General features: G+C 40.6%; 2 protein-coding genes across 2 annotated transcripts in view; one reads left to right on the top strand and one right to left on the bottom strand.

The window, feature by feature from the left end:
• OTUD7B (OTU deubiquitinase 7B) overlaps positions 1 to 27,146 on the bottom strand; it is a 57,657-nt gene that overhangs the window by 19,891 nt on the left and 10,620 nt on the right. The window contains exons 2-3 of the mRNA XM_045083139.1: positions 4,838 to 4,987; positions 558 to 746 (exon numbers count right to left, since the gene is read on the bottom strand). Of these exons, the coding sequence (XP_044939074.1) occupies positions 558 to 746; positions 4,838 to 4,922 (274 nt within the window). The 5' untranslated portion in view covers positions 4,923 to 4,987. The remainder of the gene's footprint in view (positions 1 to 557; positions 747 to 4,837; positions 4,988 to 27,146) is intronic.
• LOC106004115 (ubiquitin) lies at positions 16,304 to 16,731 on the top strand. The gene has a single exon (XM_045083141.1). The coding sequence runs from the start codon at positions 16,450 to 16,452 to the stop codon at positions 16,696 to 16,698; it is 249 nt and encodes an 82-aa protein (XP_044939076.1). The 5' UTR covers positions 16,304 to 16,449; the 3' UTR covers positions 16,699 to 16,731.

The raw sequence follows: 27,146 nt of genomic DNA, 5'->3' as shown, positions 1-27,146 counted from the left end.
GTGGCTGCGAGTACTCTGCAACATAAATGATTTTATTTAACTACCCCTCTACTAATGGACATTAAATATTGTTTCCAAGCTTTTAACTTTCAAGCTTTATGCTGCATATGTGTATGTGCCCACTGAGGTCTATTTATTTAAAGGATATCTCCACGTGCACATACACATATATGATAAATTCCTAGAAATCAAATTGCTAAGTCAAAGTATACATGCATTTCAAAATTTTGATACATACTGGCAAATACTAACCTCACAGGTAGATGGCGTGATCCTCTGAATTCTACATTTATGTACTTTATCTCGACAACTAGATTGTTCTCCTTTATCCATTTCCCTCTCCGTATGTGAAAAAGGCCTTCACAGAGGGGAATACTCAAGAAACAGTGGGACAGTGTGGGGCTCCTGCACCGAAATAGACTGAGGCCACCTCTGAACAGTTTGTCAGGGGAGCGGGGAGAAGAATAGGAGCGTCTCCAAAAGATGGCTCCATTTAGCAGTTCCCTCACTTCCTTTCTACTCCCGCCTACAGAAACAGCCCTCAGTTACCCCAGTACCTTGAACGATGTCATCCTGCCGCTGCAGGGTGGGTCGGGGAGGGCGGGCAGACTCTCTATCTGAAAACCCTTTCTCAGGGGTCCTGGAACCACCACTCCCTTCACTAAAGGGTGGGGGCAGGTTCCCAGCATGGACTTGACGTAGCTGTTCAAAATCACTGAGGGCAGCACTCATGTCCCAATTCTTTCCTGGCAGGAGACAAAGCAAAAAATGAAATGGGTACTCAGAGTACAGGGAAACTGGGGAAAGACATAAAACAATCACTCAAACCACCCTCTCAAAACTAACAAGCAAAATTCATGCGCATTTCCACCATTCTCCTGTTCCTAATTTTCTTCATTAATACTTCAGTCTGTAATACCACAATTTCTTTATTTACTTGTTGTCCTTCCTAAGTCAGTTCTGTGAGCATTGAAAATTTGTGTCTCTGATCTGAAAGGGCCCACAGAGGCCACAGATAAAACAGAGGAAGCCTAAAGTAGTGACTTGCCCAAATGCACAGCTAGCTTGCACCACAGAGATGTGTGACTAAAGCCCAGGTCTCTTGATTCTGAGATCCAGAGAGTGCTTAGCCTAGACATGCATGCACTATAATGTCCTATACCATACAGAACTATACACAAAGGTATAAGTACATGCATTTTTCTAAAGAAAAAGAGCTGACAGCTCTCATCAGATTACCAAAAGGAACTGTTAACTGCCCCCAAATTTAAGAATCACTACTCTACTGAAGAGAAGACCCTAAATGTCATACTGGATTTTTCTGTTACTTTCTCCAGTTATATTATTCTGTAAATAATATATTATATGATTGTTCGCATTTCTTTCTATTCTATTCCACCTGCTACCCCCTCAGTTCAATTCCTATCATCCACTGTTCCACCTCCGATCCACTCTAAAGTATCCCATGAGATAAATCTTTCCAAAGCACAGTTCTGTTCTGTTTCAGTTCTGTTCTGTTCATTTAAGTTCCAGAATCAAAACTGCTAACTGCCTGCCATTGCCTACAGAGTAAATTCTAGGCCCTTGTGTCTGACATTCAAGACTTTCTATGACCTGGCCTATTTCTCCAGCCTTTTCTCTGTGCTTCAATTTCCCTGGCTGTGAAACTGGAGATGATTCCATGTAGGACTGTTATGAAGATCAAATGAATTAAAAGCACTGATACACAGAAAGTGGTTTTTTGCTTTTTTTAAGATTTTATTTATTTATTTGACAGACAGAGATCACAAGTAGGCAGAGAGGCAGGCAGAGAGAGAGGAGGAAGCAGGATCCCTGCGGAGCAGAGAGCCCGATGTGGGGCTTGATTCCAGGACCCTGGGATCATGACCTGAGCCGAAGGCAGAGGCTTTAACCCACTGAGCCACCCAGGCGCCCCCACATAAAGTTTTATATATGTCTTTATTGCTGTTGCTGTGATATCTTGTTATTACTGATTTTCCAGTTAAGCTGTATGAATCATTAATACCTGATGAATTTACTTCTGAGCCATTACATTCACCACTTGTTCCAACTCCCTTTGCTCACACCACTTCAGTGGCTCTGGCCTCTTTACTGTTCCTACAAACATGCTAAGACTGCTCCCACCTATGGCCTTTCCAACAATCTCCGCGCTGCCTAGAAGGCTCTCTTCCCAATTTATCTACACAGACAATCCCTCAACTCTTTCAGATATTTGTTCAAATGTCACATTCTTAACAAGGCTTGCCTTAACTACCCAAGTAAAAATTACAACCTGCCTCATCATTTCCCATAGCACTTCACACCTTAACACACACTTTACAATGATTTGGTTATCATGTTTATTATTTATTGACTGTTTTTCCTGCTAGAACATAAGGGCTGGAATTTTTGTTTTGTTTTGTTTTGTTCAGCACCTAGAACTTGACACACAGTAGCTACTCAATACATATCTGTTGAAAAATGAAGGACTTTTGTCCTGACTCAACAAATAAATGAATGAATGTTTACCACACAGTTGGAAATACAGAACATGTATTGAACGTTGGCTCTGTATTTGCAGTTGTGTGGTAAACTCCTTAAAATCAGCTCCTAATAGCCAACTTGTCCAAAACTGAATGTCCATCATTCTCCTTCCTAGGACTTGCTTCATCTTCTCTTTCTCTATTCCTCAAATTGGTAATGGTATCAAAAGCCCTTCAGGCCAGAAAATTCCACCAGAAAATGCAGTTCCTCACTACTCAGACCCAACTACTTGTCTGCCCTCATTATCTAGTCAGTGTTTGTACTCATGAAACATCTCTCAAATCTGTTCTTTCTTGTCCATTTTTATTGTTACTGTGCCCATGCAGGCCCTCAAGATTGTTCCCTGGTCTTTGGGAGAAGTTCAGCTAGTCTCTCTTCCCCTAGCATGTCCCCTTTCGAATTCGTTCTTTACACCAAAGTTAACTTTTAAAGGGAAAAGCAAGAGATAAAGACAGAAGCAGGGAGAAAATGAAGATCAGGCCCTTTGACTTCCCTTCTAAGTTCTATCTTAAATCCATCCACTTTTCTCCCTTTTGACACTATAGTAGTTCAGGCCCCCACCATCTCTCACCTCAACTGTAGCAACAGTCTTAACTGGGTTGATCACTTCTCTGGCCACAATCCAATTTGTTTCATATCCTTCAACGAAAATTCAAATCCCATCACATCACTCCCCTGATTACAACCCTTCACCAGCTTCCGACTAAACACGGAATGACATTTAAACTCCTTACCACAGTCTACAAAGGGCCCCAAATTCTGCTTCCTGCCTTTTTTACTCATTTCCTATCACTCTTGCCTCACTCTTCGTACCCAGTGCCAAACTCTTTCACGTTGGGTCCTTGTGTAAGCTTCTCATATCAACAAACACTCTCTTCTCTGTCCCTTTAGTGTTGCTGCTACTCCCATCCACCCTTCTGGGTTTAGCTCAAATGTCACTTCCTTAGAAAGGCCTTTCTGCACCCTGTATCTAAATTAGGTTTATCTCTTACACTCGTATAGTACCTTCAACCTTTCCTTCATAGCACAGAAATGTATGCACATGTGTGTGAGAGAGAAAGAGATCACACAAATATTAACTGTAATATAAATGTTAAGAGCCAGCCTCTGAAATCAGATCGCCTGATCTCAAATCCCACTTAACTTCTCTGAACCTCAGTTTTTAAAACTATGAAAGTGGGATAATAAAACTTATATTGTAGAGTGACTATAAGAATAAAATAATATATCTCGGGGCACCTGGGTGGCTCAGTGGTTAAGCCGCTGCCTTCGGCTCAGGTCATGATCTCAGGGTCCTGGGATCGAGTCCCGCATCGGGCTCTCTGCTCAGCAGGGAGCCTGCTTCCTCCTCTGTCTCTCTCTCTGCCTGCCTCTCTGCCTACTTGTGATTTCTCTCTGTCAAATAATAAAATCTTTTATAAAAAAAAAATAATAATAATATATCTCAAGTACTTCACACATACAGCATTCAACACACATTACTACAGGAAGAGGAGGCATTTGAGCTGAATCCTGAAGGATGAGGAGAATTTCAGGAGAATAATGAAGGAAGGAACACTGCAGACTTAGAAAACAACTTAATATGACCAGGGAAAGGTGACAAGTTGGGCCAGGCAGAAGCATAAGGAGGAGAAGGTAGTAGGAAATAAAACCAAAATGCCAGTCAAGGGCAGAGTCCTACTGGATTAGCAAACTGGAGTCTAAACCCAGATCTTCCATTTCTCTTCAGGCTTAGCGATCTGTGTCATTATATATTTCCATCCTCAAAAAACATCTATTAATTATGACTCCAAACAAAGAATTCTACTGACTTGATTCCAAGCCTTAAAGACCTTAAAATCAGAATGTTCACACTTATGTGTACATACAGATTTAAGTAAATAAAGGTAGCAAAATAAAAACATTAACTTAATTCACTCTACACAGAGCCACCTATACAAATTAGAGAAAGAAACAAAGCCACAAATGATCCTAAAGTCATTTATATGTAAAGAAAAAGACTTACAGATACAGAATTGTACTTTTAGTGGATTAATATAAAATTTCACTTACACTACCTGAGCATACATTCACAACGGAGAAAGCTACACCAAAAATTCAAGGTGAAAGGGGATTTCTGCATTTTAAAATTATGGTGAGTCACACATAGGTGGATTATTAGAAGCAACTTAAATGTAAGGCCTGCCACACACAAAGTATCTTTCTGATCACCTTTAAATGTTCCAAGTCATCCTAACAATAAACATTGTATTATACTTTCTCTCTTCTCATCTTTCCCCTCGTGACTCCTTACCTTCCAGGAGATCTCGGGCCAGCCCAGGCTCTGCGCCTGTGGAACGGACAAAATCTGACAAGACAGCATCCATATCCAGGGTCATGTGATCATTAAGTACTTTCAGGCAGCTGAGGTAGGGTGGACATAGATCAAAATTCAGCCCTCCACCTGAGGAGGAAATAAACACATAAGGCTCAAATTACACTGAAATAGGATAATCACAGCCCAATTTCAGCAGCTTCCTTACCAAATGGATAAACGATCCTGGTTCATTCATTTCAGCTGAATTTATTATGAAGAGCAACATTTAGTTTCCTAATTCCTCATTAATTTTTTTTTAAGATTTTATTTATTTATTTGACAGACAGAGATCACAAGTAGGCAGAGAGGCAGGCAGAGAGGGGGAAGCAGGCTCCCTGCTGAGCAGAGAGCCTGATGCGGGGCTCGATCCCAGCACCCTGGGATTACTCGATCCCAGCACCCTGGGATTACAACCTGAGCAGAAGGCAGAGGCTTTAACCCACTGGGCCTCCCAGTGACCCCCCCTCATTAATTTCTTAAACTACTAAATTAATCACAGACCTAATGTCATTCTGAGTATAATGCTTTTCTTCTACCTCTCTAGAGTATTCCGTTTCCATCCATCAGTTTGCTTATCTAAGCTAACGGAAGAAAGCAGCAGACTACCACCCTGAAGAACTCCCCACCTTGTTTATTTCCTTGCCGGCACTTGATTTAACCTGAAATTATTTTAATAGATTGCTGTCTAGGCTCCCCCTCTAATACGTCAGTTTCTTGAAAGTTCAATGCTTGTGTGTCTTGTTCATTACTGTGTCCTCAGCATGTAACACTTGGCACAGTAAATATGTGCTGAATGAATGGATAAATGAACAAATGAATACTATACACTGAAAAACTTTAGAGTTGACTAGTGTTCTGAGGCTTGCTGAGGACATGGAAGGAGCAAGCTGATTAAGCTTAAACTACTCAAAATAAAATAAGCTTTTACACAAAGCAGAGTGGAGATCTCCAAGGTACATGAAAGTTAATTTTTGCCCACTAATTTCATGAACCCAGGAAATATGCCTTTCTCCACTGCGGACAAGTGAGCCAAGTAAGTTCACCTGAAAAAGATCTCTTCTTTCAGACTTGACTTTGGCAGAAACTCTGTCCCTGACCTGATAGCCTGGCACCAATCCACATTCCTCTAAAGTTAGCAGTCCCAGCTGAGGAAGCAATAACAGAGTGAAGAACAATCTCTGACCAATTCTACCACATTAGACGGGTTCTCTGGAAAAGAGGGCCTGATCCCAAAGCAACCATAACACACCTGCCCCGCCACAACCACCAATCCCTCGCCTTTTAGAGAAGACCAAAAGTAGAATTCTCAAAGGTAAAAGGTGACTCAGGTGACTGCAGAAACAGCTCCTCCTAAACAACCTGAAGTCTAAGGGTGACTCAGATCCCTTTTCTTCAGACCTCCTCCAATCCCATGACACAGCTTGTTTGGTGGTATGATCATATCCTGATTTTCTGCATTCCTTAGAAATATTAAGCAAATAAAGAGCAACGATTTGTGGGTCATAAAACCAGGGAGTCACTAATCTGAGTGCAGGGACGTGTTTTAGTCATATCTGTAGCCCCGACACCTAGCACCTAGCACAGCACCTACAACACTGCAGGCAGTCAATAAATGCCTGATGAGTAAATGATTAAATGACTAAGGGAACCTCCACACCAGCCAGCACCAAACCAATCCATTTTCGGTTTAACTTGGCAAATGAGAAATTCTAGGGTCTTTCGGACTTCCTATCACCCTCAATTTCTAAGTCTTCCATGGTCCCAATCCATTTCTCCGTTTCAGAAACTCTTTTTTCTTTCTTTTTTTTAAAGATTTTATTTATTTATTTGACAGACAGAGATCACAAGTAGGCCGAGAGGCAGGCAGAGAAAGAGAGGAGGAAGCAGGCTCCCCGCCCAGCAGAAAGCCCAATGCAGAGCTCGATCCCAGCACCCTGGGATCATAACCTGAGCTGAAGGCAGAGGCCTCAACCCACTGAGCCACCCAGGTGCCCCCAGAAACTCTTTTCTGAAGAGACATCTGTACTGTCACTAGTTCCATCATGCCTGTATCGTAAGATTTTTACCTACACCTATATACGTTAGCCTGGTGGCTTTGGTCCAATTACTTACAGGGTTTCAGGTGCCTCTTGTTTATCCTAGACTTGTATTCGATGACCTCTCAGATCCTTCCCAGGTTTAAAAAATGAACTTTTCCTGTTCACTATAGCCTCATAAACCATGATCCTGACATTCTCTTTTAGTCTGTGTATTATCGATATCTAATTTCCTTCCATTTCAATATCCTAATTGTCAGAAAATGCTGCCAATTCATGGGAACTTTTGGCCTAACAACCTCAAATTCAAAATGTCAAGTTATAAAATAAACTAGTTCCTTTCATTTTATACTTAAGAATTAAATTCCTTCAGAATTCATAAATGAATGAATGGTTTCTCCCTCCCCTAATACAAGCAAGAACTTCTTCTCCAAGCCCATTTCGGTCACTTCTTAGAGGTCACAGGAGATGACTGCAGCCCAAATAACTTGAAAGTATGACTAATCCAAGACCAAGAGCATAGCTTCAAAATGAATTTCAATCTTCTCTCTTTAAAAAAAAAAAAATATTCAAAGGAACTCAGTAAAGCCACTTTAATAACTTTCTGGAAAGACTGTGGGAGGTATACAGTAAGCAGACAAATAGCAATCAGAAAAAAGATGCTCAGCAGAAGAGAGAAGAGTTGATTAAGCCATGGGCATGTAGGCAATTTCCCAGCCAGACACAGGCCAATAAAAAAACCATCAATGTCACAGCATCACAGACCTCATTTGCCAATACAGTAGGTCTTTCTTCAAAAAATTATTTTTGAGAAGTAATTCAGAGATCCAAAACTATCTAGAATGACTTGCCAAAAAATTCAAAGCACTAAACCAAACTTCTTGGCAGCACATTCATTCTTCTATCTGATGCCTCCAGGTGCAGGCCACAGGCTCCACCCGAACCCCACCCAGCAGGTGAGGACAGTGGCTTCTGTTACGTCACCACCAACACTTGGCTGGCACTTCTCAAAATCCAAACGGGAAATAGTCACAACATGGACTAAAACACACAGTCCTTGGCTCTGTCTCAGCACACAGGAAGAAAAAAAAAGAAAATACTGGCTTTTAAACTTTCAAACAAAACAGAGGAGACACTCAAACATCTGTTGATTGAATGGTGTTTAGACAAATCTCAACTGGGGGCAAAACCCTCCAGTCCTCCAACTGGATGAGACATTAGTGATTACTTAATTCAGTGTCTGCCCCCAAGCAGAAATCCTTCTTTTACATCTCTTGACCGAGAAATCACCCAGTCTTCACATAGATACAAGCCTTGATGGAGGACTCATTCCTTTGCCACCATGTCCGTCTTACTTTGAACAGACCTAATCATTACAAAATACTTTTCTAAATTAAATCACCAGCCCACCCCCCTCTGTGACTTCCACATCATGGCCTGTGTTCTTCTTCTCCAGAACAATAAAACCACACCCAAGAATGATGGCATTTGCATAGACAAGGATTAGAGAAAGCATTTCTTCACATAAAAATGTGTTAACAGAGAAACAAACAAGGCTTGAAAAGTCGGATGCGTTGTCCAAAGTCTGAACCCAGATATTTTGGACACATGCTCTACTATACCACACCGCCCCCAAAGGCACTAGGGCATTACCCCAAAACAGGACTGATTCTTACCCACTGAATTCTTTCACATAGGAAAGGGCTGTGCCTATCTCTTATATGTATTAAAGACTTAGACGCCTGCCTTATATTGCCCTCATTTTAAATCCTACCATTTTCCTCAGCAAATTCAACACCCACCTACACCATCCATCCAATGTTTCTGCTGTAAGAGTTTCATAATCTCACCAAATGCAAAGACCTTCATCTCCACTCCAGCACCTCAGTCCTGGACTCTGCCATCTCCTAAACTACTACACCTCTATATTTTCAACATCCAAAATTTTACTTTGGCTACAGTCTCATCTTCCTTCCAGCTTTCCCTTTCTACTACTAAACCTGCTATCTTTTTTTTTTTTAAGTTTTTTTTTTTCTGTTGTTCCAAAGGTTTTATTTATTTATTTGACAGACAGAGATCACAGGTAGGTGGAGTGGTAGGCAGAGAGAGAGGAGAAGCAGGCTCCCCGCCGAGTAGATAGCCCGATGCTGGGCTCAATCCGAGGACCCTGAGATCATGACCCGAGCCGAAGGCAGAGGCTTAACCCACTGAGCCACCCAGTCGCCCCTAAACCTGCTATCTTAACTCAATATATCCTCACCTCAGACCAAGTCATCCAATTCCTTAACTACTTTGTTCACAATTCAACAAAAACCATGGCGTGCCTACTATGTGTTAGGTGCACTATGACCAAGACTAGAAACACAACAGTGAACTAGACAGATATAATCTTTATCCTCAAAAAGATTCCAGTCTGGAGGAAAAAAAAAAATCACAGAAAATTGTAATAAAGAAATGCTGGAGAAGTGGTGTGATCTCCTACAGGGAGTCTGAAAAAGCTTTCCCAAGGAAGTGATATTACATCTAAGGACAAAAAAATGAGTAGGAATTGGAGGGACAAACTGGGAAAGAAAGAATGCTCCAAGCAGAAGAAACATATATCAACGTTCTATGTCAGGAAAAAACACAGAGGTGAGAATGGTACAAAATGAGATTTAAGAGGGGGGCCTGCTGGACCCTACTAAACATGGGGATTTTATCCTAAAGATAATGAAAAGCCATTGATGTAAGTCACTGTTGTAAATAGGGGCAGGACATGATCAGACATGAAATATTAAAAGATCCCCCTGGTTGTAGTGAGAAGAGCATGGAAGGAACACAAGTGGAAATTACTGCAACGACAGGATGGTGAGCTAGACTAGGGGACACGATGGTGAGCTGGAAAGCAGTGACGACTGAGGGGAAAAAAGTGGATTAGATGCCACTTTGTCCCTTCTTGCCTAACTGAATGTGAGCCCCCTGACTGATCACTTATTTTCCAGTAAAAAACTAGTTCCACTATTCTTCTATTTCATCTGTCCAACCTGATGCCTCCCACACTCAACTTCTCTGCTACTACCTGGGCCTACTAAGCAAGATAAGATCAAATAATCATGCAGAGGAACCCAACTACAAATAAATGGCAGTCAGTCTCATTACTTTCCATGGGACACTGCTGCCTTCTGCTTAACTTGGGGACAAGTCAACTAATGTTCTCAGCTACTATGCCACACCTCCAGTATTCTCCTACTCAGCTCTTATCACTCCCTAACTCCTGATGCATGGCCTTGCCTTCAACTTCATAGAAAAAAATATGAAACAAAGCAAGAGGAGTTCCTTTAGGTTGACTCCCCTGTTCCTACCTGCCAGCTGTTCTTCTCCTCTACCCTGTAAAACTCCCTAAAATCAACATTCACATGTTACTTTCTCCTCTAGATGCAGTGCTCATCCTACCAAAATGGGCTTCTATTGAAGAAGAATGGCACTGACTTACAATAAGATCACAATTCTCCTTACTGCTTATCTAAAATGATCTCTTTGTAGCACGTGATACTTATCACTCTTCCTGCCTCTCTGGCTCCGTGTCTTGGTCACCTTTGTGGACTCCTCTTCCTAACCAATGGTTAGTGCACTGAAGGTTCTACCTCAGGCCTTCCATCTTCTTAATTCATATCATCTCCTTGAGAATTTCATTCATGCCCCTGAACACCAAATGCTGATGACTTCAAAATGTATTCACAGCCCCAAACTCTCCAGCTCACCTAGGAATCCCATATGCACTTCAAACTCAGCATGTTAAAAGCATGAGCTCATTCTCTCATCTCTGCCCTTCCCCCTTTCAAACTACCCCTCTTCCAGTGTTGCCTATTCTAGCAAAAGGTACCATCATCCGTCCTCTTAGCCAAGTCACAAAAGCCGGGGAGCCACCCTGGAATTCTCTTTTACCTTATCCTCATTCACAAACAGTCCTTTAAGAAGGACTACTCATTTCACCTTTACAATTTCTTAAATCCATCCCACACTCTTCGTAAGCTAAAAATATTTTATTCTCTCAAGTTTTTATAACCTGGACTCCAGGAAATAGCTTCCTAATTTCTCCCCCTTCCTCTCTCCAGGCATTGGATGCTGTGGAGACTGATCAATCTAAAATGCAAATAGGCCTTATAGCTCCAGGCTCTAAATTCTTCAATGACTAAAGCATCAGATCCCTTCACAATCTGGCTCTGCCTAACTCTCCAGCCTCATTCCCCTGCCACCATTCCCCCTTCTGTCCTGGTAATTCCCCAGGTACACCATGTGCTCACATTTCAGTTCCTTTGCCCTTGTTGTTCCTGCTGCCTGGAATGACTTGTGGTCTAGCAAGTGATTTCTTACCTCTTCTATGAAACTACCCTGAGTACCACCTCATTTGCAAAACTTTCTCTGGGTTCCCAACTTAAATTGCTCTCTTCCTCCTTGCTGCTGCACCTGCTATTACACCTGTGATTTTATTTACACACCACAGAGTACTTGTGTTTATTTACACATTTACCTCCCCCACTAAACCATGAGCAATTTGAGGGCAGGAATTTTGTCTTGCTCATCCTGTATCCCTAAAACCCAAGCACCACTCAGTTTTTGTTCAAGTAAACTAAATTGTATTTGTATAGTACCCCACCATGCGCGCAAACATGCACTCACACACACACACACCAGTATCGATGATGATCAGATCATCAGTGTTGTAAACAGGCAGGTCTCAAACAGTGGCTCATCTCAAAGACATTTGCTTAAGATTGTTATATGACATTATTTGCAACAAGTTTCTTTTCCTAAACATTAACTCAGACTAACATTACAATCAGTCTGCATGCTCTGCATGCCCAACTATTTAGTAACGGAGAAAGATGACCCAAAATTAAATACTGATTATGGATAACTATTATAATAATAGTTTAAATGCCTGAGAAACTACTGACCCTACATTTTCTCATCTACTACATCCCCAAGCATCCACATTCTTACACTATACCCTCTCCCAGTCCTAGTGATGCACTACAGCTGTGCCTGAGTCCCCTCCAACTCCTCCCAAAACTCACTGGAAAACCACAACATTCAAGACTGTCAAGAATTTTCAAAGGTCAGAGACTCCTCCATGTCTATGATGTCAGTCCCAAGGAATCCAGACAGGGAGAAGGAGGAGGGACAAAAACCCTTAGAAATTTCACACAATTCCTGATTAGGTGGGAGGGAAAAATCAAAGACTCTCTTGGCAGATTGTTCTTAATTAAAATGGGTCCTTACAAGTGAAAGAAGCAAAATATAACCTTCTTTTAAAAAAGGAGAGAGAATATGACCAAATTCCATACCAAAGAGACCTATGCAGACCTATGTTACAACTGAGAGACAGAAAGATGGGTCTAAAAGGGAAAAAAAGAAGTGACAGGAAGTAATATGTGTTAAAGCTTCAGATATTATTTCATTTTAACTTCCAAGTAACTCTAAGAGATTTGTTTGTATCATTAACCCTACCTCACCAGATGAGATTGCTAAAACTCACAAAAGTTAAGTAATTCACCCGAGATTACAAATGGAAAAAGCCGCAGAGCCAGGATTTTCACGAACCCAGCCTACTGGACCCCAGAGGCCAGACCCTTGCACCACAGCACCCCTAGTCCAGGGAGGCAAATGGCAAAAGCACGTGCCATCCACCCATGTGCCAGTCTACCCTCCCAGCTGCAACTGCTTTCAACACAGAGACAGAGAGACAGTGAGAACTGGCTCTGGATTTGGACAGATTTAGGTTCAAATACCAGTCTACCTACTAAGGGTTGAACTATGGGTAAATAATATAACCACTTGGTGCCTCCATTTCTTCACGTATCAAATGGAGAAAATATCTGCATTTCAGATCTTTTGTTAGCATTAACTAACTGAAAATACATTAGGGCAGTGCCTGGCATAAAGTAAACACTCGAAAAAGGTCAATTGCCTTTCTTCTGCCTAACTCCCTCGACATACTCCACCTCGCTCCACTAGTACCCAGTACAGCCCCTGTACCTTTCCTCCGAAAGCACTCTCTACTCATCCCCAGCAAACCCTCCAGGCCCACAGCCATTGCAAAGGTACCATCAGCACATGCACACAGGACCTAGTCAATCATTTCCATTCCAGAGTCTTTCAAATTCGTTAAGCCTCCAAGAAAATGTTGCAAAAGGACTTCTTGGGCTGTACTTTCTACCAGATGGTCCCTCAAAAATAAGAGCAAAAGAAAACTGTCCTCTCCTCGATGTACAGACACAGCTAAATAGCCGATTCATTCCCAAATTTCCAATAATAGCAAACTGACACATATTTACTGAAATTCTAATGCCTTAATCTACCAACCCTACCTCCTCCCCACGTTTATCCCTTACTACACTACTCATTCCACATTCAAAGATTTTATAATATTCTCTTAATCCCATGCATGTTGTCTATTTCTTGGGATAAAATGTTCACATCTCCTCCTACATACGCTGCACAATTTCTGGGTTGTTTTCTACCTCCACGACACTATATGCTCAAGGAAGAGCCACTTACTCTCCCTAAATCAAACTTAAGAGAAAAACTGAACCCCCAAAACTCAATCATATAATTTACCATTCCAAAACAATTTATTAGTTTACTATATGCTACTGTGGATACAACCCAGTAAGGACTCAAGAACTGGCTTCATGGTTTTATAACTACTACTAGCATGTGCATGTGTCAGAACAAGATTTAACTATTTTTTCAAGAATTTCCAGTTTGGGGGTACCTGGGTGGCTCAGGTCATGATCTCAGGGTCCTGGGATTGAGTCCCGCATCAGGCTCTCTGCTCGGCAGGGAGCCTGCTTCCTCCTCTCTCTCTCTGCCTGCCTCTCTACCTACTTGTGATCTCAGTCTGTCAAATAAATAAAATCTAAAAAAAAAAGAATTTCCAGTTTGTTTGTTTTTTTTAATCAGGCCTACCAATAGCAAAATGAATCTCTAACGGACAAATCCATTAACAGCCAAATCCTGATATAAAGATCAGGGAGAAGTTCACAGAGAACTCCTTATGAACTGGCATTTGTCTTCTCAGTGTTACTGACAAAAGGCTCCTTGGATTACAATTACTTGGGAAATTTAATAATTCGGAAGATGTGTACAACAGAAGTGACCTTTAGAAAAATAAGGGTAGAGAGAGTCAGAGAGAAAGTCTATTATTATAAAATTGGCACAACAACAGTAACTTGAATAGAAACAAAAGTCATGTTAATGTTTATTTTTTTAGATCCAAACCAGTATTTCTATTTGCCACATACAATGAATTTTTTCTCTTTCAGTGAGGGTCAAAGATAGTTCAAGGTTTGAGTCTTAGTACACTCAACTTTTAAAAGAACAGTCTGTAAAAATAAAAGTTCTACTTAAGCCCTTATAAAGATTCTGATTACTAAACTTTTGATATGGGAGAAAAAAATAAATACTACAGATCAACAGAGGCTAGTAAAACACATTCTCTGAATCAACCAACATTCCCTAGTTGAAGACAATCTTCTCTCCCCTTCTTGATTCTTAAATCAAGTACACAACTACTAATTTTTTAAGAGCCCCAAACAATTAGAAAAAGAAATTTGTCTTTTATAAAATTATATAACTCCTTTCAAAGAAAGCTATCTTTTATTACTATTATTATGTTTAAAATTCTCCATCTGCAAGTTTCATCTATCCTGGCCATATCTAGACCTCATTTGAACTCCTCTAGGCCCCGTATGTGCAAAATTCACTTCCTGTTATCATATACTGCCTTGTAATATTAGTTGGCCTTCCTGATACTAGCATCTTATCTCTCCAATCTGATTATCCGTCCTTCAATCAACATTTACTGGGTCCACCATGTACCAGGCACTGCCCTAGGGCCTTAGAGATACAAATGAAGAGAAGCCAAGAGTCCTACCTTCGGGGCACTCCAGTCTGCTGGGAGAAACCTAAACATGTTATTCATCCCCAGTGGGGTAGGAAAAGGTATAAGAACTAGTTTACCTGGATGGGTTAGGAAGGTTTCTCAAACTGGATCTTAAAGGATGTGTAAGAGATCATCAAGATGGAAATCAAGATACATTCTAAAAAGAATTAAGATCCTTGAGGTTGGCACCTTTCTTTTATACTTAAAAAAATTCTAAACAGGCCTAAAAAATTGCTTGGCACATAGTAGATGTGTAACAAATATTTGTCATTCTAAATTATTCAAGCTAGCCCATGTGTATGGATGACTGAGAGCTAATCTATATCTAAAATAGGCTTGTGAATTATTTACTGGTTTCAAATGTCATCATTCACCCCCTGGATACACATAATCAAGGTCTATGCAAATATATCTGTACACCTGTCTGTTCAGTAAAAATAGCTTCTTTTGTTGTAATTTCTGTTTTTAAAGCACTTTCACAAATAAGGCCTCATTTAATAAGAATTCTAAAAATTAAATACTCTTTTTGAGATTTCTTTTTTTAAGATTTTATTTATTTGTGAGAGAGAGAGAGAGAGTGAGCACAGGCAGGCAAAGGCAGAGGGAGAAGCAGGCTCCCTGCTGAGCAAGAAGCCCAATGTGGGACTCGATCCCAGGACGCTGGGATCATGACCTGAGTGGAAGGCAGCTGCTTAACCAACTGAGCCACCCAGGCGCCCCTCTAACCCCCTCTTTTCTGATGGAAAATACATGCATACAGAAGCTTACAAAGCTTAAATGATCCCCAGGTAGCAAGGAGCTTGGACCTAGGTATCCTGAATTTAAATACAGGGTTTATATTAGTTCTACAGGGACTTATGACAAAATCAAATTGCTCTACGCATGCAAACTCCACAGAATAAGAAATTATTATTTTGCTTTTAAAAATACTATCCATATTCATCCACACTACTAACCCCATCCTCCCCACCAACTCCACCAATACAAATACATTTCTATTTCTAGGTTAGAGTTAAGAATTAGAAAATCCAGCCCAGGATATTTTGAGACCCAAATAATTTTGGGTCTCCTTCATCTGTATAGGTTGTGCCATTGGTGGTAATAATTCTTCTTTATTTTGTTTTTAAAGAGTTTATTTATTTGTCAGAGAGAGAGAACACAAGCAGGGGGAGCGGCAGGTAGAGCAGAGGGAGAAGCAAGCTCCCCGCCGAACAAGGAGGCTGATGCAGAAGATGTGGGACTCGATCCTAGGACCCTGGGATCATGACCTGATCTGATAGCAGATGCTTAACCGACTGAGCCACCCGGGCATCCCATTAGTAACCGAACCGTGGGTGCCTGAGTGGCTCAGTTATAAGCGTTCGACTCTTGATTTCTTAGGTTCAGGTCTTGGATCTCAAGGTTGAGACACCCAGCATGGAGCCTGCTTAAGACTCCTGCTTAAGATCCAGGACAAGGAGGGCATCCCCCCTGACCAGCAGAGGTTGATCTTTGCTGGGAAACAGCTGGAGGATGGGCGCACCCTGTCCGACTACAACATCCAGAAGGAGTCGACTCTGCACCTGGTCCTCCGCCTCAGAGGGGGCATGCAGATCTTCGTGAAGACCCTGACGGGTAAGACCATCACCCTGGAGGTGGAGCCCAGTGACACCATCGAGAATGTGAAAGGGAAGATTCAAGAGAAAGAGGGCATCCCCCCTGACCAGCAGAGGTTGATCTTTGCCGGGAAACAGCTGGAGGATGGGCGCACCCTGTCCGACTACAACATCCAGAAGGAGTCCACTCTTCACCTGGTTCTGCGCTTGAGGGGTGGTGTCTTAAGTTCCCCCTTTTAAGCTGTTGACAAAATTGCACTTTTCTTTCAATAAAGTTGTTGCATTCCAAAAAAAAAGCATGGAGCCTGCTTAAGACTCTCTCTCTCTTCTCTCTGCACCACTCCACCCCCACCACCGTGCACTCTCTCTTTCTTTACAAAAAAAAAAAAAAAAACTTTTAGGGGCGCCTGGGTGGCTCAGTGGGTTAAAGCCTCTGCCTTCGGCTCAGGTCATGATCCCAGGGTCCTAGGATCAAGCCCCGCATCGGGCTCTCTGCTCAGCGAGGAGCCTGCTTTCTCCTCTCTCTCTGCCTGCTTCTCTGTGATCTCCATCTGTCAAATAAAATCTTAAAACAAAACAAAAAAGACCTTTTAAACCACTTTCAGTGCAGAGTCTACTTGTCCCTCTCCTTCCCCCTTTGCTCCCCTCCCTGTGCTCTCTTCTCACAAATAAATAAAATTTAAAATAAATAAAAGAAACCATGCCTCTTATATTTAAGCACATAAAATTAGTTATAAGAATATAATATAATCTGACTTCTAGTCTATCTGGGAACATAGACTGGGAACACTTCTATTTTTACATTTCGGACTAATGTGGAACAAGCCTGGTGGTGAGATGCAGAAAGTCAGCTTATTTTTCCTTGTTTGGCACTTTGGAATTATAGACATTATCTGGAATTATGGAGAATTGTATGTAGAACCAGGAGATTACTTCATTCCACACCCTCAAATTGCAGAGGAGAACCCTGGGAACCAGGTGAGTGACATTAAGTGGCTTGCCCAAAGTCACAGGGCTAACTAGTGCTAGAACTGCGTAATAGAACATAAATCTGTTGACTACTATTCTTTTTTTTCTCTCTAGATATTTATTTATTTTAAAGAGAACGAGAAAGCTTATGTGTGCACAAGAGTGGGGCAAAGGGCAGAAAGGGAGAGAATCTTTAAGCAGACCTTCATCTTCTCCCCATTAAACATGGAATCCAAAGCGGGGCTTAATCCCTTGACCCATGAGACCATGACCTGAGCTAAAAACAAGAGTCAGATACTTAATGGACTGAGCCACCCAGGCACCCCTCTTGACTCCAATTCTAGCAATCTTTACCTGACTTGACATGTATCGATGACTTTCAGTTCTCCATGTGATCTATTTTGTGGATTTATCTATGAAAACTTCTTTCTTCCTGCCACCCAGATAAATCTGTTACTTCTACAGATGTGTACCAAAGAAAAAGATGCATAATTAGGAAATTTAATCACTTAAGCAAACCATATTAAGGGAAATCATCTATACAGATGGTCATGAAGGCATGCTAAAATCAAATCCCCATTTTTGTTTGACTCATCACCACTATAAAGATATAAACTGGATTTGGAAATATTCTTCTAGCACTATACTCGAGGTCGGAAGTTGTGTAGCAAGAGGGTAGGATAAAATTAAGTGTGACAAAGGGATAGATTTTTCTTTTTCTTTTCTACTGATAGTCTGAAGCTATAATATAGTTCTCATATGCCATTATGGAATCACAGCAATTACTAAATTTTAAATAGAATCCAACATAAAATAAAAACCAAGAGAGAAATAAAGCATCAACTTTCAACACATGACCTCTTCCTGTCCGAAAGAGTAAATAAAATGCCCGCATCATCAAAGCAATCACTTTCCTCACATTCACTTTGATTCATGTTGATTTGTGGGAAAGCTATATCTCTTCTTCCTCTTAGGAAGGGCCACCATCAGCACAATAGCACCGGTCACTGCAATTCTCCCCTAATGAAACCTGAACTTCCTGACTCAATCATTCAGTAAGCACTTAGTAAGGACCTACTCCAAGCCAGGCAGGCTGCTAAGTGAAGGGGATGCATAACCCAGTAAACTGTCCCTGCTTTCTAGAAGTTCATCTAACAGGCTGATTCCAGAGAAAACCCCAAGATAGGTATTGGTTAACTTCCTTTATTTAACACAGATTATTGAGTTCCAGGCACTGGTGACAGAAAAAGATTAAGAGTAAACTTTTAAAAGTAAGAGTCTTTTCAAAACTTACTGAACAGGGCGCCTGGGTGACTCAGTGGGTTAAGCCTCTGCCTTCAGCTCGGGTCATGATCTCAGGGTCCTGGGATAGAGCCCCGCATAAGGCTCTCTGCTCAGTGGGGAGCCTGCTTCCCCCATCTCTCTGCCTACCTCTCTGCCTACTTGTGATCTACTCTCTATCTCTGTCAAATAAATAAATAAAATACTTAAAAAAAAATTTACTGAGTAACTTGCTCTTCTGAATTATTGAAATCACATGTTCTTCTCCAAGAATGCCAATCATCAGAGGTTGACTCTAAGGGATTTTGATGGTAACACCCAGCCAAATATTTTGGTCAAAGGCACTGTTTCCTTAATCTTAACCACTCTAGAAGGCCATACTGTCCTAGACTGGTACATTTTATCAATATAGGATCCATAGAAACAGAATATAGTTGATCTCATCAATGAACTGGAAGGAGTTGTTTCCTATATAGACAGATGCTTCCAGTAGAATGGACTATGTCAAACATATGACAAATCCTGTTTATGTTGCCACAAGAGTGTATATCTAAGTACTATAGGCAACCCTTCATGATCACATAGCCCCAGGCCAAGTTTTCAGGGTGACGAGTCTCTGCTTTTCCTTTTCCCTTCCACAAAAAGCACAAAAGGTATGAATTAGTACACAAGTCGTCCTCTGAGGTTTTCTCCTTGAAATTACTCCAGGAAACCAACCATCGTTAGAATGAGTCCTATCCCATTGATCTTTTTTTTTTTTTTTTTTTTAAAGATTTTATTTATTTATTTGACAGAGAGAAATCACAAGTAGTCGGAGAGGCAGGCAGAGAGAGAGAGAGAGAGGGAAGCAGGCTCCCTGCTGAGCAGAGAGCCCGATACGGGACCCGATCCCAGGACCCTGAGATCATGACCTGAGCCGAAGGCAGCAGCTTAACCCACTGAGCCACCCAGGCGCCCCCCCATTGATCTTTTTTTTTTTTTTTTTTTTTTTTTTTTTTTTTTTTTTAAAGATTTCATCTATTTACCTGACAGACAGATCACGAGTAGGCAGAGAGGCAGGCAGAGAGAGAGAGAGGAGGAAGCAGGCTCCCCGCTGAGCAGAGAGCCCGATGCGGGACTCGATCCCAGGACCCCGAGACCATGACCCGAGCCGAAGGCAGCGGCTCAACCCACTGAGCCACCCAGGCGCCCCCCATTGATCTTTTTAACATTATTTTATTTTCACATTCTCTGGTAGTGGTGGTGGTGTTAACAAATGCCAGCTCTGGAGTTCACAAAATACCTTCAAATATATTACATCACTGAAAAAAATGCAGAGGATAAAAGGAAACATCATAGGCCAAATATCTCAAATATCAAAAACCAAATCGAGTTTAACTGGAATTGAAAAACAAGCACTTTCAACTCTACCACAGGACTGAGAATCTATTTCTATCAAAAAAGCATAGGATTGACCCTAACAAAGCAAAATCACGAACCTCCCTTTAAATTAGGTCTAACTGATTTCAATTTGTATATGTTAAGACCACAGTTTCAGCAAGAATTTGATATAAATCTTCGATACCCCAATCCCATTTCCAAATGTTTCCCCACAGTTAAATGATCAATACATATTATTCTAAAGAAGGAATAGTTAATGATGAGAAAGCTGCCCTAGAATGACAAGCTGACAACACTCACCATTCAAGTATCTTTAAAGATTTAACTAATATTTACTCTGTACCAATCAAGTACTAAGCACTAGGTTAGACACATCCACATAAATCACCTCATTAACCTTATGTGTCATGCACAGATAAGACTAAATCCCAATCCTTAACTGACCTAGGTCCCTAAAACCCACTAGTTCTACCACTAACTACCTCGATCCCACCTAATAAATCCCTAGAATGCAACTAGAACTCAGCTTCTCAGTCTCACAGACCTAAGCATTTTTAGTGCTTCTACTAAGTAATGCTTACCACAAAACCTGTGTGCCTATTTTTAAGCTCCTAACTCCAAAACAAACACGGTTCATCCGAGATATGGCACATGGTGATAATGGACATAATCAAAAACAAGTAACTCTCTTGGATCACACTAGCTAAGTGTGATCAAAACAAAACTGGATTTTTTAAAAAGATTTCATTTATTTATTCGGAAGAGAGCAAAAGTGAGAGAGATCACAGAGGGAGAGGGAGAAGCAGACTCACTGCTAAGCAGAGAGCTCTGTGTGGGGCCGACCCCAAAACCCTGAGATCATGACCCAAGCCAAAGGCAGATGCTAACTGACTGAGCTGCCCCATAAACTGAATTTCAGCTGTTCAGACAACACTGGATTTTTTTTTTTAAGATTTTATTTATTTGAGAGAGAGAGCAAGAGAGAGAACACGAGCCGGGCGGGGAGCAGAGGGAGAGGGAGAAGCAGAATCCTGCTGAGCATGGAGTCCAATGTGGGGCTTGATCTTAGAACTCCAGGATCATGACCTGAGCCAAAGGCAGACGCTTAACCAAGTGAGCCATCCAGGCACCCCAGACACTGGATTTTAAGTCTTCCCAACCTCAAGACTATTTTCTGGTCCTCTGAATACAGAAAGTCTTCTCTATTTGAATGAACTGCAGAAGACAAGTCTGACCCAAGAGTCCTTACTCACATACTCATCAGAGATAACTGGTAGAAAAAGGAAAAAAAATATTCCAACTGGTATGACCACATTACAACGTTAACAACACATTACTCACCATCATGCTACAAGAAAGCACTTGCAAGTGGGCAAGGAACATTCAGGAAGTCAAGGAAACAAACAAAACTCTCCCAGTCCTCAAAACACAAACACATCCACATGCCAAGGAAGGTTACACCGTCCAGTTTATACCGAGGTATGAGCAAGTGGAGAGGGAATGGGGAGAAGGGAGGGGAAGTGAGAAGCATTATTTGGCAGGTGTGCTTGTCAGCACCAACAGATTTCTTTCTTGGACTCATGAAAAGCCTTTTTTTTTTTTTTAATTATGTAAAGATCCCTTGATTTTTTTTTTTTAACATTTTATTTGTTAGAGAGAGAGAGCATACGAGTAGTGAAGAGGGGCAGAGGGAGAAGCAGACTCCCTGCTGAGCAGGGAGCCCAACACAGGGCTCTATCCCAGGACCCTGGGATCATGACCTGAGCCAAAGGTAGACAATGAAGCTTAACAGACTGAGCCACCTGGCACCCCATGGAGAAATTTTTTAAACAAAGAAATACTGGGAGTCGCACCCATCTTTATAACTTGATTTATTTAAGTAATCACAGAGAACATGCAATATATATAAATGGCAGCATGTTAGAGTAGTTGCATACATTCCCTCTGAAATTCACCAGATCTGTATGTAAATCTTAGCTTTGTCACTATCTTGCTGTGTGACCTTGGACAAGTTATTTAACTTCTCTGTGCCTTAGCAGGGACCTCATCTGATAGTCACTGTGATATCCTGAGCAATTTCAACAATACTTAAGTATCTTGGCTGAATTGGTAAATATCTTTATTAACAGTAATAAATATTTTAGATGAATTAATCAGTAAATAGGTACAAGAGTTTCTACCTTATTGAACAGTTATGAGTATTAAGTGAGGTGATATATAAAGTACTTAGTATAACTCATGGTAGGGTCTCACTATTAAAGAGTAAAGTTTTCTTCCCTTTACTTCCCAGCCAGGTCAGAAGTTAATAACAGAAGAGTCGTGGCAAGGATTAAAATGGGGTAAGAACTATAGAACCCCAGTGTTGGAAAATGTTTACTACTAGGGCCCTAGTCATAAAATCTAGGAATATTTCATCTTAGCAGATGAAATTAAATAAGAGACCCTTGTAGTAGGTACATAATAAATGTTAGTTGATCCAGATAACGCTATTTTGAGTCTTCAGGTTATCTGTTAATACCAGATACAAGCCCGGCAGAATAAGAAAAGGGAAAGAAAAGGGAAGGAAAGGAAAACAGAAGGGAAAAGAAGTGAGACTGAGTTACATCTTAAATAAACCAGACTATGTATTTAAAAACCAAATATAAAGGATTTTTTATAAGGCTATTTAATTCTCCAAAAACTTCCCATTAGCGAAAACACTCTATTGATTCACAGTATTTACCAACCTTTTTAGGTAATAAGATCTGTGTAACTAAATTGTTCTTAACTGCTGACACGGTAAATTAGCTTGAAAGATTTGGGTCCAAAACTCTCCTCCTCCTTTTACTCCAAAAAGACTGATGGGGCCTTTTCTTTTGAGGCTACCTCACCTACAGCCTGTAACCACAGCAACCTATCTACATGCAGAGGAAAAGGCATTTCACTTCAAAATTGGGAATCAGAGAATATATGCAATTAAATCCAAAATCGGAAGGAATCTTTTTCCTTGACTACGAAGAACTGAATGTGAGAAGACAGCTCTAAGGAACTCGGGTCACTGTTGCCTCATGAGCCCGACAGTATACACATTTACTGTCTGAAGATAAGGAAAACCTAAGAGAACTGAAACGGCTTGTGGGTAAACCTCATCATGATGTGCTCTTCAACTTCGCATTTCACTTCCCAGGCATCTTCCTCTGTGTTTTTAACCACTTGTCTCATCTCCTCTTAAGCAATAGGGTATAATAGAGCACTGGCCAAGAGTCAAAAGAATGGGCTCTACACCAAGTTCTACTAACTTAGGACGTGTGCAAACTTAAACCGGTCATTTAAACTATGTATTCAGTATCACCTGAGAATGTTGGGCTAGACTCAGGGCTCTTGAAAGGCTTCCACCCACCGAAGCATCCCTTTGAAGAGCAGATGCATTAGAAACCAGCCAAACCCAGCTCCTTTACTGCTACAACCCAGATGGAGAACACACGCATTGTTATTATCTACTCTTCTATAAACGCAGTTACCAGGGGCGCTTGGGTGGCTCAGTCAGTTAAGCGTCTGCCTTTGGCTCAGGTCACGATCCCAGGGTTCTGGGATCAAGTCCCACACTGGGCTCCCTGCTCAGTGGAGAGCCTGCTTCTCCCTCTCTCTCTGCCTGCCGCTCTGCCTACTTGTACTCTCTGTCAAATAAATAAATAAAATCTTTAAAAAAAAAAAAAAAAGCAGTTACCAAATTCTATTTACTTTTCTTCAAATCACTGGACTCTCCTTTCTCTCTCCATTACTCTAACCCCTGTAGAGACTCCTTCCCCCAGGACTATCATAACTGCTCTACCTGGTCTTCTTCCACTTTACACTGCACAGCTGAAATTCATTTTCCTAAAATACTCATTTACATATAAAGTTCTGTGCTTGGTGATTTTTCACTGTAAGTATAAACCAAATTCTTCTGCCTTAGATTTAAGGCCCTCTCCTATTTACCTAACTCTCCAACTTTATTAATCTTGTTGCTTGTCTACTTTCTCTACCCTCAAAACAAAGCAGGCATAGTTCACTGTTCTCATGCCTTAAATGCTTTCTGAATGCTCACTGTTCTCACGCCTAGCCCTCTGAACTTACCTAGTCTCCTCTCTTCGCTAAGATCTAGATTAGCCTAAGTATAAAATTTTCCCCTACCCATTCCCTCTAAACGTCTATATAATTACTGAGGCACCTGGCATGCTCAGTTGGTACACATCATGCGACCCTTGATCTCAGGGTCATGACTTCAAGCCCCTCATAGGTAACAGAGCTTACTTAAAAAAAAAAAAAAAAGTAATTCTGACAACTGTACTCCTCACTTGACACTTTGTATCCATGACTTCGTATTATTATTCATCTTTTTACGCAAATAATGCAGTCTTTACAACTAATTAAGTTCTTCATGACTTTAACTCTTTGTTTACTGAAGCCTAAATTTTCAGAGAGCAAATATTCAATAAAATGTTTGCTGTTTAGGGCGCCTGGGTGGCTCAGTGGGTTAAGCCGCTGCCTTCGGCTCAGGTCATGATCTCAGGGTCCTGGGATCGAGTCCCGCATCGGGCTCTCTGCTCAGCAGGGAGCCTGCTTCCTCCTCTCTCTCTGCCTTCCTCTCTGCCTACTTGTGATCTCTCTCTGTCGAATAAATAAATAAAATCTTTAAAAAAAAAAAAATGTTTGCTGTTTAGAGTAACTACTACCTTGGACAAGTCAAACTTTCTGGGCCTCATTTTCCTTATCTAGAAAATGATAATATGTAAATTTCCCTTCAGTTCTAAAACACTGTATGTATATAGTAGTATATACTAGTAGATACTATCTAGATATCTATATATCTATATCTAGATATCTAGATATCTAGATATCTAGATATATCTAGTATATCTAGATATCTAGTATATCTAGATATCTATCTAGTATCTATACTAGATAGTATATACTAGTATCTATATATTATCTAGATACTAGATAGTATCTACTAGTATATACTAGATAGTATACATACTACTCCATAGTTATATTTGTTTCTCATATTTCTTTTTTTCTATATATCTATTTATGTATATGTAACTATTTCCCATTTAACACAGAATACAAATTCCCAAGGGGCCAATTCTCCTACTACTTGTTTAGTTTATTTGCTGGGTAGTACTTCCTTAGCATCTCCTTAGAGCATGTTGTCCAAATTCTGGTACACAGCAGGTATTCAGTAGAAAGGAATTTATAGTCTCAAGCTGGCAGCAAACAACAAGAGAAATTTATGTAGATGATTTTCTTATCTCAATTTCCATAATGAACTAGCATATTACAAAAAACTTCAAAGATGATGTGAGAGAGAAGGAACTTAATGTTGTTAAAACAAGAGGTCACCTTGTGCCAAATAGCTAGGAATTTATTTTAGGCAACCAAAGAAACCAGGATGCAGCAAATATTAAGTCTAACTTTCAAATTCTATTTTCAGAATTCTGAGGAGTTTGAGAAGTCTCTACCCAGAGTCATCAAAAACGGACCAAGTATTCTTCATGTCAGATCATTTCATTCTTAGTGCTGACGGAGATTTTCAGAAAATGAATAGTCTAACACTCAGCCAAGTGAGCTCTTTGTTCAAAGAAAATGAAAGCAAATACTCACAAAGGAATTTATAAGAGCAGGTAAGTTTTTAAAATAAATAAGAACTTGCTGTCTAAAATATTTTTGTTAGCAGTGTGATATTTTCCCATTGTCTTTCTCGTTATTCACATGAGACTATCTTCGCATAAAGGCTCAAAGTTATTAATGATTCAAAAGACAACAGTAGACCAACTCATTTTAAATGACCCTGACTTTTCAAAGAACTATTTTAGAACACAAAACTGTTATGTTCAAAGCTAAATTCTATATATGATGTTTTCCAAACAGGTGTGTAGCCTGGATATAAGTTTGATATAGTTAAGGTACAAGGGTTAGAAAGATTTCTAAGCCATGTTTTAAAGGATGAGAAGAAACAGCCTCTTTAAATTTTTATACCTATCCCCATTTTCCATTCCTGTTCCCCAATCCTATTCCACAGTATCTGCTAACTCCCACTATCTCTTTGTTGTTTCACTCTCAACTACCCCCACCCACACCCCACCCCACACCCCAAGGTCCCCTTAACCTAAGAACTGCTTAGGGAACCATAAAGTAAGAGGCTGGTGCCAGGAGCTAGGGCTCATACCATCTTCCCTATTAAGCCTCCAAATAAAATCAAGGGTCAGGTAATAAAATCAGGTAATTTTCTCTTCCATAGTTTTTCCCCACCACCGATCTCCCTTATAAGACTTAAAGAGACGATATGGGGGTGGCAGGAAGTTTGGGCTGGAGGTTCAACTCAAAGAAACTGAATGCTCCTTAAAGCCAACTCAATCCATTATATGCAGCTACTGATAGCAAAAGTTTTCATTACAGGCTTATCTCTGGCCTACAGTCCTCACAGAGTCCCCGACAACCTTCTCCAGTATCTACTAAATATGTGCTGAGAAATACAAACATTTTACAAAAAACTTGAAGCTTAAGATAACTACAAAAAAAAAAAAACTGGTTACAAATTAAAGTTCAGAAATGCATTTTAGAATTATAAATGGATTTGGGATTATCCACCTTGAAAAGGTCCATGATAATGTTCTGCAGAACGCCAAGAGAAAATCAAGACTGGATGAATATGGTTTAACCATACAAAACTGCAAATACAAAAGTATTTGACTGCTTTTGCCTACAAAACTGCAATTTCATATAGTTCCACTTAATATTTAATTTCTACTTGGCAAGTGAGGGAAGAGCTTCTGTGAGGCCGAAATAATGTTATATTGGGACTGTACCTTCTAGAATGAAAATATTCTGCGGAGATACAATCTGGTTTCATTAAAAAAAAGCAAGTGTTAAACATATATGTACATATATACATACATATGTACAAATGTGTCTATTAGGCTTTCTTCTTTAGGTACCAAAGAATTCCTGGTTCCCAGCAGTGTTTATGAAGTGAACAGAAAGGAGAAAGGCAGCTTTTTCTCAACACCAGTATCCCATGGCCAGTGAGGGTGTCA

The sequence above is a fragment of the Mustela putorius genome, unplaced genomic scaffold (assembly GCF_011764305.1).
Source record: "Mustela putorius furo isolate JIRA1106 unplaced genomic scaffold, ASM1176430v1.1 tig00000695_pilon_pilon_pilon, whole genome shotgun sequence".
Lineage (NCBI taxonomy): Eukaryota > Metazoa > Chordata > Mammalia > Carnivora > Mustelidae > Mustela > Mustela putorius.
The sequence above is the reverse complement of the archived record's forward strand: the minus strand, read 5'-3'. Positions and strand labels throughout refer to the sequence as shown.

Coding starts and splice junctions, on each gene's coding strand:
- LOC106004115 (XM_045083141.1), top strand. CDS start 16,450: ATGCAGATCTTCGTGAAGACCCTGACGGGTAAGACCATCACCCTGGAG.